The 15938-nt window shown below is 39.6% G+C and overlaps 1 protein-coding gene across 1 annotated transcript in view; it reads right to left on the bottom strand.

The window, feature by feature from the left end:
• Positions 1 to 14023, bottom strand: part of frmd4a (FERM domain containing 4A) — an 83855-nt gene extending 69832 nt beyond the window's left edge. The window contains exon 1 of the mRNA XM_011476222.3: positions 13498 to 14023. Coding sequence (XP_011474524.1) covers positions 13498 to 13530 — 33 coding nt within the window. The 5' untranslated portion in view covers positions 13531 to 14023. The remainder of the gene's footprint in view (positions 1 to 13497) is intronic.
• Positions 14024 to 15938: the final 1915 nt, after the last annotated feature.

Raw genomic sequence — 15938 nt, 5'->3', positions numbered from 1 at the left:
TTATTAGCAAAGAGCTTCAAGTGAGGCAAGACAAGACAGGGTGCCCCTGTTTGACTCAGTGTTAGTGCAGCTAAGGATAAACCCAAGATTTCTGTCTGTAATCCTGCATGCACATGCAATGCAAGTAGAAGCTAATGAAATGTGTTCTACTGTGTGCCCAGCAGACTCAAAAAAATCATTTTAAAGCAAGTTCAACACTAGAAAATGATGAGATTTAAAACAGGTGAAGAGCAGTCTGAAAATACCCATCCTAGTTCACTGTTTGTTTAATGCAAAAAGGAAATCCAACAACTAGATATTTTAAAAGTACTTGCTAAAAACTTCATTCCCTCAAAGCATTTTGACTCATTTTCCATCATTTACCACCAATTTCCTGCAAGCTGAATCTCTCAGTAACGTGGAAAAGAGCAAAAACACCACAACAGCAGTTCAAACTGTGCTTCATAGCATTCGCCATATCCAGCTCCTCTCATTTCTATTCAAAATAAACAGTTTTCTCCGCATGTCTAATTTTCAGCATGAGTGCAGAGCACGTTGTCTGTGTGAGCCTGACTGATCATGATGTTCACCTGGTGTGGAACATAAGGGTGTACGCTAAGCGAACTCTTGGCAGTCTTCCACGTAGACTAAAGTTTGTGAGGAAAAGCTCGCACACTTGTAAACAGTATCTCCTTAGGAAACATTGATAAAGCCTCTTAAGCACCTGCTTGGATCCAACTGTTTAAAAGGTTTACTGCCAGTATTTCACTTGGCTCACATGTTTGGCCAAACAACTTAAAATAGTTTCACTGACCAAATAGGCAAAGTTTGAACATTTTTGTTATGTTTTCATCTTTTCTTATAGTTATATTTTGTATTTATTTAATAAAGCTCTTTTATCATTTAGGCTTACGTTTCTCTCTTTTTTCATCTCATTTTTGAGCAGACATCCTTTCAGTCTTAATGGATGAAAAAGCCATTCTACGTTCAAGGATCAGAATTTTATTTTGCTGTGTCACTTCACATCACATGCCATATCTGTCAATTCACATTGCTGTGAATGGTGCAATAGGGTATGTCTGCATGTCTTTGGTCACAGGCTTGTGTGCATGTGAGGAGAAAACTAGGTGTACATTACAATCCATGTAGATGCAGAAAAAAAACACCTTCTATAGCTCAGTCTGAATAAAATCTTAGTTTAACTGTGGAAACAGGAAATAATAGAAGTTATTCAAATTCTCATAGGTAAATAATATGAATAAAATGTCTTTCTCTATCAGAAAAGTTAATTTTTGCTTGTTGTGTGTTGTTCATGCCATAGAAGGTGCATGTCTGAAAGGCGCTGGGCACACAGAATGTGACAGAGGCATATTTCAGACGCTGGTTGTGAAGGCGCTGGGTTGAGTCACGCTCCAGCATTTTCTGCCCCAGTAAACTTAACCTACTTTAGCCACTGCTGAGGAGGCTTTCCTGCCTACATCATGTCCAGAAATAGACACACAGATACACCTACACTAAGCAGCACCACTTAGCTAACAAGAAGCATGGCTTCCCTTGCAGTAGTTTAACAAATAACACTGTTGAGGAAGCTCACCTGCCTACTTGCAGGTCTGCACGACTTACAGTGCATCAATTTAGGATTATAGACTGTAAGCACACATCCCCTAAATCCACCAGCGATTAAAAGTCTGGTTTGTAGCAGTGTGAGGGATAAATGTTTGATGATATTGCTACATATTTAATATTTACACACCAGATCATGGGGGTAGGAAGAGTTATACATGTGTAGACTACCAGTGGAAACTTGAGGGAAAAGATGGAAACTTTTTGTGCCTTTAAGTGAGTTTCCAATCCTAGGTCTGTGCATTTTAATACTGATGATTTGGAATAAGTACGGAATGTAGCACATGGGTGTGCTGTAAGAAGCATTCAAACTAAACGATGAATCAAGTGTGTGCCTGCAGCTGCAGGGAGGATAATGAAAACTTGAAACTCCAGTAAAATTCCAAGTCATGTGCCAAAAGCAGTTTTCATTATTTAGAACATTACTTCTGACACATCTAGGAAGCAGCTGTGCTTATAACTTTTGTAAACCTCTTGGCCTGTTGAAAATATCTAACCTTCCATCTTTATTGATGGCAAAAGGGTTACGTTCCTCAAGGCAGTCATCGTAGAAACTGTTAATGCAAAAACAAGCTGGAATTAATGCACCAACGCTGGGCTGCCCATATCCTCCCAACTGCCTCATGCACACACACACACACGGGTTTAATATTCACTAATTATTCTAATGAACCAACATCAAGCACTTATTCTATTATACTGAGCATACATGCATGCTTTCTCCTGGGAGTGCAGCAACCCAAACTAGACCATTCCAGCTCCCCCCTCTAGCAGGCATGAGCGTACACCGCTTGTTACTGTACAGATGGGCCCCACACCATTGACAGGTGCAGTTCCTCAGATGCAGCACACCAAGGTGGAACGGCTCAGCCAGGCTGTGTTTGTTAACGTGCCGAGGTGGAAGGGGAGGAGAGCCCTTGGGATATAGGGGAACGGAAGATGTAATTTAAGGAGATCCTCCCCACCTCTTGACATCACCCCGGGCCATAATTCGCAATGCCAGCAAAAACACAGACTCGAGTTTGTGTTTACCTGCAGGGATTTAACAGGAGCTGACAGCTACTGTTCTGCATATTTTAAACCAACACTTTGGGCTCATTTGTGTCGCTCTGTTGTCCAGGAGAAATAGATGGGATCGAAGCTACAGCAGGAAGCCAGCATATGAAGGGAGGGGGGTGGAGACTGACCCCCTGAGGCCGCAGCCCCCACCCAACACGGCAGACCAATTGCCGCCCAAACTCCTCTTGTCTTTGTCCTTACTACACCTTTTTTTCTGCGCCCCGTTACAAACAAACTGTGAGGGACAAGGTTTGATCCATTCAGGTTTGTCTGTGTTCCCAGCTCTTATTCTCTGATATTTACTCTTTTTTTATTTTCCATTTAGTCACAGAAATGGCGGTGCAGAGATACAACACAAAAGCACATATGGGACACATTAAAAAAAGAGATGAGTGGATATTGTGGGGGGAGGGAGCACTGGAGGTAATTTCAGCATAATTGCCCCTTCAGCAGACAGCAATGGTAATGGGACAAGCACTTGGTCAGTGACACAACTCGTAATTATTAATCAACCTCCGCCTCTAACAAATGTTTCCCCCTTTTCATCCTCCTGCCCCCCACCACTTTCTTCCCCTTCTTTCGACTTTTTTTCTGTGATTCCTGTCTGACACTCGCTCACTGTCTCTTTCTCAGACAGCAGGAGAAGCAGGGATGAGATCATTAATTATATACCCACCGGCTCCCAAGCTGCTGCACACACACATATGCTCCTTCTTTTCCACCTGGTCCCCTCCTTTATCCCTTGTGTCTGTGATGAAGCTGGAATGATGGATAAGTGTTCGTTTGTTGCTGTTTACAACAAGTCTCTTTCAGCCTGACCAAATGACCAGCGCTCACATGAAGCTCCAAAACAGCAGACAGCTTGCAGTTCTGGTAATCTTTCTCATTTATCATAAAAAACAACATTGTCCAAAACTGACAGATGTAAATCTTAAGCAGCTACAGCTGTTTCCTCTCCAGTCTTGATTATTTTTTAGACTGCTCTACAGAGACAGCAACCCAACAAGAAGAAGATGCATAAACACAATTCTACTACATATCCAGAGGGACCAGGTCTCCATCACTTGGTCATTCATGTGCTCCTCCTCATTATTTAGGGATCCTTCAGGCTCAAGGAATCACATCAGACAGCACACTCTGGTGGTTTAAGAGTGGAGTGCACAAAGCTGGAGTCAAATTTACAAATGCGGTTTATTTGGTAAAGATAACTTAAAGGCCCACTCTGATGAAAGTTGCGTTTTTGGTATTTTAACATGTTCTTGTAGCATTTTTCTCATGATGGAGAACATATATGAAGAACATTTAGTTTAAAATTGCATTTATTGAAATTGTTGTGAATCTGAAGCAGACAAATACAAAATGCTTTTTGAAGCAACTAGTAGTTGTTACATAAAATCTGCAGTCAGCAGGCTGCTGCTACGGTTCTGATGAACTCCTGCCGCTCAGCAGAAACAATGTCCAAGAAAACCACACAGTTTTTTTTTTTTTTTTTTTTTACATTTTTTTAATCATAAATAAAAGACTAAAAAACATGCTCTAAAACAGATCAAAAGATAATTGGAGTGGGGAGTTGAATCCATTTCTACTGTTTCTACAGAAATATGTACTATCTTTTCACAAACACATTAAAATGCCTGTATTTTATTATATTTTTGACCACATGTATTCATGTGTGCTGCTCTATTTTGCCCAATATCTTTTAAACACCGCTGTTAGTCATAATGAAAATAAATACAATTTTGTGTTTTTTTAAAGAGAAGATGAGAGAATCCCCTTTAAAATATATAAATCAGGATTTCTTAGTGATTTGTGTTGGTAGAACTTTTCTAATCGCCTTCAGGCTCAACACACGACTTTCCGTCATGTCTTTTTTTCATTTAACACATGCAGTGCCTCTTATTACACGTGCTTTATAAATAGCCACTGCTTCATCTCAATCATGCAACATGCTGTGATCTAGGGTTTTTTCTGCTTCCTGATGCAAACACACCTGCTGCCTTTAGAGAGCAAATAAACATACTTAGGGGGACTTTTTTTTTTAACTTACTTTAATCAATTGACACTCATTTTAATGGTCTTTCCATGGCAACCAACACTGTTCTGGCCACAGATGTAAGTTGCAGGAAATTGACTAGCTATGATAAAGTGCCAGCTGATGCTGATGATATAAAACATTGTGGTTTGGTGTCTTGTCCAAAAAGCATTTTAACTGGGTGGGGACTTGACCATTATCATCCTGGTTGTCATTTATCATGGGAAAGGAATGTTCTTGCAAATTGATGTAAATGATGTCCATCTTCCATCTGAAAATGAAACATGGAAGCAGACAACCTGCATTGCTGGAAATAGAGTACAGACTAAAAAATAACAGCTGTTGCCATAAAGCAGACAAACCACGTACAAACACCCGGAGACACGTATTAATGGCCTAAAATGCAATGGCAGATGCTCACATCTGCTCTGAACAGAATACACACACATGTATGTGTGCAGACAGAAACCCACACACGGATGAGTTATAAATCCGACACATGTCACCTTTATTTGCGCTAACAAGCCATGATGAGAACAGCAAGGGTCAGTGGGCCACTTAGACTGATGTAAGTGTTCCTGGGAGGATTAATAAGAACCAATCTGGCAACCTTGTATTTTACATTTGGGTTTATTTCAGCGTTATGGCAGCTGCACATGGCAGGGAGGAGGTGATACCCAAAAATCACTATAAAGGTTTTTTTAAATTGGTGAAGAGGAAAAAAAAGGCTGTATTAATTTAGAACAACACTTCATTTTATAGGTTAAATGAAAAAGGGGACACATTTGAAAAATAAAGAAGAAAATTTAAAAACAGCGTAAGTCCAAAATAATTGTGCACAGAATGATGACAGGCAGCATCCATTTACATTGCTGTTACAGACTAAAGAAAAAAAAAACATCCTGCTGCACTTTTATCTAAAGGAACCTTCAGGTACTATCTGAAGTGCTGCTACTATGCTACTTTGATGGGATTTTTGTCCTCCTTCATCCTGTCACCCTCACCATCTATCATTCTATTTGTCTCCAGCTGTTTTCCATTTATCCATCCATCCTGCCAGCAGCCCTGAACCTGCAAGCCCCATCCAACATTAATATGACTGCCTGGTGGTAGCATATGGCGAAATGTGTCAGGGCCTGTGCAAATGTATTATAGTGGTCTGTGTCTGCACATTAAATTATGCAAGGGCGCATGCCATACCGTAAATGCGAAATTAAGAGTGCTTTTTTCTCAGAAAATTTAAAAAAGATGCAGTCAATCTTGAAAAAGTAAAAAAGCATCTTAGGCAAAAGGAAAAAAAACCTCTTAGCATATATCTTTAGGATTCTAAGTTTTCTTGCTTGCATGTTTTAAATGAAATATAAAGTATAGGTAAAACAATAATTGAAATAAAGGACAAATCAAAACTAATTTAGCCATGAAGCTGTTGCACAGTTGATGTTCATTTGTTTTTTATATGCAAACCTGTTTAAGCTTTAGGCATGCGATTAATGGACATATTTGTTCTCCAATTGTTGTTTTTCTTTTCATTCTCCATTAAATTCCATCTGACCTTCAGGCTTTGGAAACAATTGCAGTAATACTTCATCAGGCTTCACCAGGAGGCAGCAAAATCCCAAATGGTTGCCCCAGCCAACCAGTAGAAGCCATCAGCAAAAGGACATACTTCTTTATGGCTTCATGCCTCTTGTTTTTCCAATTACACTCAAAAGAGTAAACAGGCCAGAAGGCAAAACGAAAATGCAGCAGGAGACTAACTTGAGCAACTGCGGTGGAGGAGAAGTGATGGCAACGTTGAGCTCCAGGCTGCGTTTGTGATTGTAGCAGAGCCAGTGTACCTCTGCGTTTACCATGAGGTCAGAACTGGAACAGATCGGTTGCCGCGGGAAACAAAGCGTGCCTATAAATGTTATTTTTCTGCCGTGTTTTCCTTTAATTCAGATGTACTTTAACACCTTTAGAAGTATATTGGAAGTTACATGCTGCTTTTTCCCACTCCATTCCTAAATCACTTCTTTCTCCCCTCTAGGTAGGGCTGACACCAATCCACTTCTCGAACAGCCAATTAAATTTCAGGTGACCTGTTACCAGCTGCTGTCAGCACACTTTGTTCATGTAAAGAGGTCACGGTTCAGAGCTCAGGGGGAAGACGTGTGAACAGAGGTAGGAAGGTGGAAAACTGTGGCCCTGCGCCTCCATGGGGGGGTGGCTAAAAAAACTGAAGGAAGAAGAGATTAGAAAAGGGTAATAGGGTGACGGGGAGTGGAAAAGTGCTAAGACCTGTATGCTTGTATACATTTATTTGTGCTATGGATCTACTGATGAAGAGATGTATGGTTTCTGTTTGATGCAGGGTGACCCTTTGTAACACACTGACAGATCATTTTTAGCTCAAGTGTCTCATGTGTGTGTCAGAACATTCCTATTCTGATTTCTATTCTGCAAAAAAAAAAAAAACACCTTCATACTAAGACTGTTTTATTAAATAAGCTTTAAAAAATGTTGTGTTCATATGAAATTGTGATTATTTTACATTTGTGTGATGTGTTTGACCAATACTTTACTATCTTTCTTGATTAAAGAGCACTGCTTATCTAGCAAAAATACTAACCAACAGTGAAGACAAATTTATTCTAAATAAAAAAATTTCTGGCTGTAATATTACACATGCAAAAGTGTATGTTCCAGTGTATGTCTGCCGTTTTTGTTTTAATATCAGCCAAATCATTTTAAAGTTCAATCATCTTTTAAACTGTTGATGATAATGCTGTTTTTCCCCCCAGCCAAAATCAAAATGACACAGTTTCTACAGAGCAGCAGTTCATTCGAAATACACCTCTAAGTTGTGGGTGGAACTTTTCACATCATCCATCTTTTTACACGCTCTCCCACTAGCTTACAGTTCCTCACAACCCCAACATAACATTACAAAAACGCTGATCAATATTGGAGCTATCCAGCTGTAAGGTTTTGAGCCAGAAGCCAGCTCTGACGAGGAAAACAAAAAGTACATGGATCAAGTGGATGCAGGTGAATGGAGTGGAGAAGGGAGCTTGTGGCCCCCCAATTGCAACACAACTACAAGCTTTTACCAACAGCATTTTCGCATTTGCTCCTCATTCACGACGATTTGAACAAAGAATTTTTCTGAAACACATTTTTAATCTTAATTTTCTTTGTATATGTCCTCCATCATGAGAAAAATGCCACATGTTAAAAACACAGTTTTCATTTGAGTAAGCCTTTAACATAAAGAAAAACAAATCACCAAGTGTACATTTCTGTTTTCGCCCCTTGTCCCCCAAAAAGACAAGATCCACCGTTGTTACAAAGAAACAATTAATTTCAAAAAGCCTGCAGACAGAAACCAATGAAGAGAAACATTTGACAAAGTCTCCATGGCAACACCCAGTATTAGGAACATTGCTAGTTTGGTTCTCTGATTGCAGAGTTTTCCACTGATTGATCTAATCTTTCATGCCTCCGTCTTCAAGGGGGACAAGTGCACACTTGACATGCTTGACACAGCATGGACTAACCCGCACACACAATCAGAGCAGGCCCATGAAAACAGAAAACGTCTTCATTGGGATTGTGAAGATGTGAAGTAGAGAAAAAATCAGGTCAACGGTCTTACAACATGCCTACTTTTGATCTCATTTTTGTCAGAAATGTAGCAATTTATCTCAGCTGTAAATATGTAATTCTCTGAACTTTATTAATCCTAACATCAATCATTTAAACAAACCTTGACTTTACCCATGTTGATTTCTTCATTTAAACAGTCTTTACTGGCGCCTTTAGTATCCTAGATGGCAGCTGGTGCAGATAAAGCTTAATATTCAGTGAGCATGCGGTTCATCTCAGGATGTGTGTTTATTTGCACAGCACCCCATGAATCCCTCCTGTTACTCTAGCTCCTAAATTCTGCCAATAACCTTATTTGCCCTGGGGAGGGCATGTCTGACTGTCTCTACCCGATTATACATACCTGAAGCTGTTGTCCTGCTTATTTTCAGCCAGTGAGGGAGTTGGCTTTAGGGTTAGGAATCTGGTCACCTTTCTTTTGATTTTTTCACCTTTATTCTGTCCTTAATTATGATAAAATGCTCCTGGAAAATGAACCAGGAATGGAAGAAGTGTCACACCTTTTTTTTATTAAGGTTGAAAGGACTGATGCAATGGAACAGAGCTGATATTTCGCCCTGCAAAACCAGGCCCCTAGAAATAAGTCGAAATTTCTTACCCTATCGTCTGATTTCCTTTGGTTAACTAAAAATGTTTCTGCCAATGGGGTTAGAAAAATTGTCATATAAAGAATTCTTATCTTAAGAAAATAAATCTAGTCAATACAACATGTTTTCTCAAAATAAGATAATTTGCTGTTAAAAAACAGAAAAAATACTACTTTTCTTGGAACAAGGGTCTTTTTACCATCTAAGATTCCGTTTTTGCAGTGCAATATCAAATTATGTCGTAAAGAGCTCTATTATATAATCAGAATAACAGAATACTGACTTGAGAGTGGATAGGTTGTGACACAGTGCAGTAACAACGATGGCTAAACACACAGATAACCAATACACGCTAAAGAGGAACAGGAGAGGACTCTCTCTGATTAGACAGATAGGGTACTGACAAGTGTAATCACTTGATAACCACTCCTTATTGATCCACTCACACAGGGGATCAAGCAGCAGATATTGCACAAACCACACACTAACTGATGTTAACTAATATGCCAAAAACAGCCATCGGGTTCTTGAGATAAAACACTTATGAAACTCCTTGTCCTACTGACCTACTTAGGTATAAATAAAAACTATGAGCTTCAACTTTCCCTTCTTCGACAAAGTAGACCTGTTTTAGTATCTCATCTGAAAGTGTAAAGCTTCAAATACATGTATTGATTTCTGAAAAAAGGATGTTATAATAAAAATTGCCTTAATGCTTCTGATAATGTGATTTTGCTTTTCTTTAGTATGTAGTTACCAGTGACGTGCAGTCAGGAGAGGCAGGTGAGGCTGTGCCTCACCTGTCATTATGGGAAGAAAAGAGAAAAATAAATTCAATTATTATTATATTTAAGTTCAGTAATTTGTGCTTTGCAGTCATTTTCCATTTAAATGTATAATTTTTGGGTGTTTTTTCTTTTCAAAATCGCTGAATTTCCGCATTTGCCGTTCAGATACTAAGAAGTGACGTGCGATGAGGCACCAGCCCGCTGAGCCTCACCTTGGATTGCGCAATACCTATGCAGTCAGTCGGTACTGCTGTCTCTCTGTATGTCGGTTCAATCACTTGTACTATATGAGCTGAGTTTACATAATTTAACAGACGTATATGATGTACAGTGTTTGTTTTTATAAATAACTGTGAGGGACGTGTTTCTTGTGCTGAACGCTAAACGCCGGCAAAAAAGCAACTGGGTGAGGCCAGAAGTCCCCGTGCCTCAAGTTAGGGGGCGCCGATGAGCCCTGAGATTATGACGCTAAAAATAATAGAAGAAGTGATAGCAAGCGGCAAGTCATTTTCTTCAGAAGGAGCGGCATATGGGCTTTATTTACAAGTAAAGGTAAGATGATAATAAGGTTTGTGCTTTTTTCTATGCTGCAGTTTGTATATGAAAAAACATGTTGAAATGATATTTTAAACAAAACACGTTAACTGTTGTCAATTAAATGGTGAATAAGTTACTCAGTATGGTTCATATGTTTGTAAATCTGATTGATGACGTCAGTGCCTCACCAGCCATTAACCTCACCGCACGTCACTGGTAGTTACATACGAGTGTCGTCACAACACCTTTTGTACTTTTGAGCGTTTCAAAGCTCATTGTTCCCACAACGAAGAGAAACCAGAGGACAATGAAGAAAAAAAATCTGTATGGTTGAAGTCGAAAGTTAAAGCTTTAGAAGTTGAGCTCTGTCATGACAGCATTAAACCATATTTCCATTTCTGTTTTGATCCAGTGAATCTCTTTCTTTTTTTCAAAACCACAGTTCAGAAACAAATTGCTTTGCAGCCTTTCCTGTTTTTCAGTTTCAAAAAGATCTGCAGCCACAAAACATGGCAAATAAAAGACAAATGTGATGCTTAACCTCACACGATGTGTTCTTATGCACACAGTCACAAGGAAAACTAAGAGGCTTAAACATTAAATTGTATCACACAAAAACTCATACATACAGTCTCACTTTCACCAGCAAAATCCTTTCATTAGCAAGTCTCCCATTCATCCAACTTGAATGTAAGCGGTGTTGGTTCACTAGATGGTTCTAAAACAGCAGCTATTCATCTATTTGCTGAACTCTCTTAATCCCTTTTGGGCTCATGGCATTGCTGGAGCCTATCCCAGCTGGTGTTGATGGAAGATGAAGTAACCCCAGCACAGGTTGCCAGTCTGCCGTGGGACCAGACAAATGCACACTCACATTCACGCCCAGGGAAAACTCACTGGCCTCTGAAACATGGTTTTGAACTGTGAAAAATACATTTTTACTCTGGTTGTAATGATTTTGGAATGTGAATTCCTACTACTACTACTACTACTACTGTGAGAGTAGTAGTAAGAATTTGATGCATGAGTTCATGAAGAAAACCCACATATGCACAAGCAGAACATGCAAACTCCACACAGAAAGAACCCAGGTGGGACTTGAACCAGCATTTTAACGCTGGGAGGCAATAGTGCAAACCACTGAACTACAGTAAAACCCAAAACAGCTGCATTCAAAATGTCCCCTTTGTTTGTAATGATGAAAATGTTTTTTTTTTTTACATTTCTCAGTCATGGCTTACAAATGGAGGTGTATATGGAGGATGTGTCATGTGAACTTTGAAAAGCTTCAGCCTTTGCTCACCATCCCTTTGATTATGATCTTTGATACCAAATATATGTCACTGAAAGATCAACTATTCACCATATGGAGCTCAGTGTGGCTGATGAAGATAAATAAACATGTAGTTGCAGAAAACGAATCCCATAGCTTTTTGGCAAATTTGAGCAATTAGGCTCAGACATAGAAAACTTGATTCTACCTCTGGAGCCAAATCTTTCTCCAAATTTCCCACTAGCACTCTCCTTTGCATGGGATGATGGGCTCTTCTTCAAATGGCTTTCACACTTCTCATAGTAAATGCCAAAAACATGGTTTGACACACAGAAGAGCAGAAACCCTGAACTCATGACTTTATTGTAAAAAAGATCAAAACTCAAAGATCAAATAAGAATTCAGTGGGTTAGTTTTAAAGAGGGACTTGAGGTAAGCGGTGGGAATGTTGCAACAACGCAATCAGATGACACCTTTTGCAGAATTCTCACATAAATTAAGTTCAACTTGGGAGTCATGTGCTTTACATTCACTCTGTATGGTGCATTTTGATTGAAGACCCACTTTGATAATCTTTTGAGCTATTTTAAAGTATTCCAAGTAGTCTTTTAATCATGACTGCAGCGTTTTTAGTCATAATTAAAAAATGTGTTATTTGAGCATAGTTTCTGTTCAGATGTGGGCGGGACTGCTGGTGAGTAGCAAACCCCCCCGTCTTTCCCTCCCTATTGCTGAGAGCTCTCTGCTCATGCGCTACCACAAGCTTACAGCCCCTCACACGCCCAACTTAATTAACTGCCAGATGCAGTTTTGTCTGCAAGTGAAAGCAACACAATGGAGCGGAGCAGGGAGCTTATGGCCCCCCACGTTTTTTGTCTGCTCCTGATTCAGATTTGAAAAAATAAAAAGGCTTCTCAAAAATACAATTTTAAGTTTAAATTTCTTCGTATATGTCCTCCATCATCAGATGCTGCAAGAAAATGCTACAAGAGCATAATGAAAATTTCAAAACCTGTCTTTAAAACCTTTGTGCACTAAGAATATCAGAAATTCTGTTTGAATAGGTCCTCTGACATTTTGTTAATTACAAATTAAGTTAAACAAAAAGAGGAATAAAAGGTAAATGTAAGGAATAAAACTTTCATTATGCAAAGCTAACAAATATGCAATTAATTTGTACTTTTATTATAATGCTCTCAACAAGAGTTTAACTTTGATTAAAAAAGATGACGCTAAAAAGGAAGCAAAAAAATGTTTCATCAACAATCCCTTTTCATAACATGTCACATAAAATCATCACAGTTGCCCACTGATGGGTGAAAAAACAGCATAATTTTAAATTTAGGCGCAAATAAAAAAAGTAGATCTTTTACTGTACAATGATATTCTTAAATGATTGCACATATAAGTTGCTCCTTTTTTGTGTGATGCAGAGGCAATCAAGGTTGAACACACACTGATCATCACACCATAAAACATCCAGTCTCTTATAGTGTACAGAAAGTCATGGTTTTCAAGAACAATAGTGAATTGCGACTTTCAGACGTTCATCCGATTTGCTGCACAAACTGAGCCAGTTCCTCCCTTGCACCTCTGTCTCCACTCTCTTCCCCCGAATCCTAAATCAAAAGGCCAGCGTTTTGTAATGAATGGAGACGGGCACCACAAACACTGAATCACTCTTTCATAGCAGTCCAACCTCCCCAACTGCTCAACCATCATGTAAAGAAAAATTGCATTTATCTGCATTGCATCAACAATTTCAGTGACAACCTGACAGCTCTTCTGTCTTCAATACTCTGTCAGCATTCTGCCTGTTGCCCCTGGCAACGCTGGCAAAAACTGATCAGTTCCGAGTTCCAGCACCACCATCTAGCACCCTAATAGACATCTCTCTATATGCCTCTCGGATGATAGTTTCTTGACAGAGAGAGTGGCTGCATTTTTCATGTCATCGTCATGGTAACTTACCCGCGTTCTCATTGGAGACAACAGTCCCTCCATAGCTGATTCGGTTGGTTCCGGTGGGCTGGGACCCCCTCAGCAGTGCCGGTGTGTTATTCCAATAGATCCTTTTAGAAACGCTGTCTCATCCTCAGAGCAAACATCTCTTCTACCGCACAGCTCCCACCCAAAGAGCCCAACTGTGCACTGACAGACACAGAGAGCTAGTCTGTGTGCGTCATGTGCGTGTGTTTGTATGTGTGCAAGTGTGTGGGAGCAAGGAGTACGAGGCGAGGAACTCCCAACACTTGTCCTTCTTCTTCCAAACCTGTCAGTGGCTTTGCAATCGTCATTTACAGAACACTGTGGCTTTAACTCGTGGTGTCCGTGGATGGTCTCTCCTGCCTCTGTCCTTCTTGCTCTGCCCTTAGCTTTTTCCTGTGTCACCCCACACTGGCATTCTCCATTTTGCTCACTCCTCCTCACTGCCTCCAGCTACATTAATTCCACCTTAAATAGGGTGCAATACTGGTTTCATTTTTAAAAAATGATCTTCCAGTAGAGCTCTCCGTCTTTCCTTATGTCCCTCGTCTCTCCCTCCCTCCCTGCTCCTGTGTGAACCCGCCTGCTGACAACTCCTTCTCTCCACCCAAGCTGGGGTCAGACATAATGTACATGTATGGTGTTTGTGTGAGAATGAAAGCAGGAGAGAAAGAAGAGGGCACTCCTGGGCCCACTATTGTCCTTGTGGACAATGGTAGCTCTTAATTGCCTAGCAACCTGATCACCCCCCATTCTACTAATAGACAAGGCATGAGTCACCTTCTCAAACACAAAACCAGTGTCTCCTGGTTCCTGACATGCCCACGGTTACAAGGTTGTACCTGAAACACAACTCTCTATGTGAATTTAAATCATGAGCCATCTAACTCATCCGCTGTCATGTTAAGTCAGGTTGTTCTTATTACTACCTGAAGATTTTTATCGTACTACTACAGGAAATCCTAATAAAGACTATTGGCAAAGTTAAGTGGTAGGCCACAATGCAACAATTTAATGTGTATTCTTTACCATTAGATGGACAAAAATACATATATAAACAAACTACCTATGCTCTGAACCATGTCCCACAATTGCCATGGCAACTGGATCCATCAGAATAGGAGCACAAACAATAAGTGGGATGGTAAAACCACTCAAATAAATCGTGTTAGTGCATCCTTCACACAGCTGGACATCTCTGGCTCAGCCACTGGGTGAAGCTATGCCATGAAATAATGGCTAAGGCTTCAGGTGTTTGTCCACTGACTTTGACAAGCTTCTTTTTTGCCAAACCAACAGGACTCTGAAGGAAGCATTCACTCTCCCGCTGTGTCCTCTGATTTTCCTGGTTTATTTTAGGCCTGGTCTATCTAAATTGACCCAGATAAAACCAAAAGAGCATTAAATTAACTGAATTAATCATGAAAGAATTACCACAGGGGATTCCTTATTAGCTTTTGTGTACACCATATCATATATTTGCAATGCAATGAGCTGTTCTGTCCTTTAATATAACAGCATTTAAATGCAAATTCATGCATGCCTGATTTACTATTTTTTCCTATGAACAGTAATGTATTGATAATGTGAGAAAATAAAAAGTATATTTTATGATGATTAGCTCCTCTGCAGGCTAAAGATGGTGTCATAGTTATTTGAAGTTGGATTTAGATTCCATGTCGTATGTATGAATTCAGCAATGACAAACAATTGAATTTTTTACTACTTTGGACATTCACAACTTAAGAAAAACAGCAGGGAGCTCATACAAAGAATGTAGAGGGTGTCAGATATGTTGAGAGGGCACGTACCCAAGTTTTCTGGAAAAGCAACAAAAAAAAAATCGTTATTATAGGTGACTTGAGTTTAACGAGGCACTAAACTGAATAAAATTCATCCATGATAATAGAAAGTCACCACTGTCTTCTACAGATAATTACATGTACGTTGAGGTGTTTTAAAATCCCAATAACTGATGCTCCATCATCAATTCACTGAGTTGTGCTGTCACAAGTGAAAAAAAATGACCACTGCTCAGTCAAATGAGTATCATGCCAATAGAAAAGCAGATAGACTGGACCCCACTGTCACATTTCACCATTGATTGTAGCTCTGTGTGAACATGATCAATAATACTCAAGCTGGAAATGCCACAGCTTTACCAAAGCTGCACTTATTTTTCTGTGCAATAATATAAATGATTCTCCAAACCGTGCTTTTATTGCAAAGCCTGATGCCACAGTTTCCTAAAAGTGTGCTCATTTGCTTTTAAGTACTAGAGGAAGCAGCAAATATGACATCTTCATGTTACTTTAAACAACAAAACACATCCAGAAGAAAAAAAAAAACCTGCTTAGGGCATTTAGTCGGTGAAATTTGATGCAATGTTTATAATCAGAGCGCTAATTACCATCTAATTGAAGTGA

The sequence above is a fragment of the Oryzias latipes genome, chromosome 6 (genome assembly GCF_002234675.1).
Source record: "Oryzias latipes chromosome 6, ASM223467v1".
Classification (NCBI taxonomy): domain Eukaryota; kingdom Metazoa; phylum Chordata; class Actinopteri; order Beloniformes; family Adrianichthyidae; genus Oryzias; species Oryzias latipes.
The sequence above is the reverse complement of the archived record's forward strand: the minus strand, read 5'-3'. Positions and strand labels throughout refer to the sequence as shown.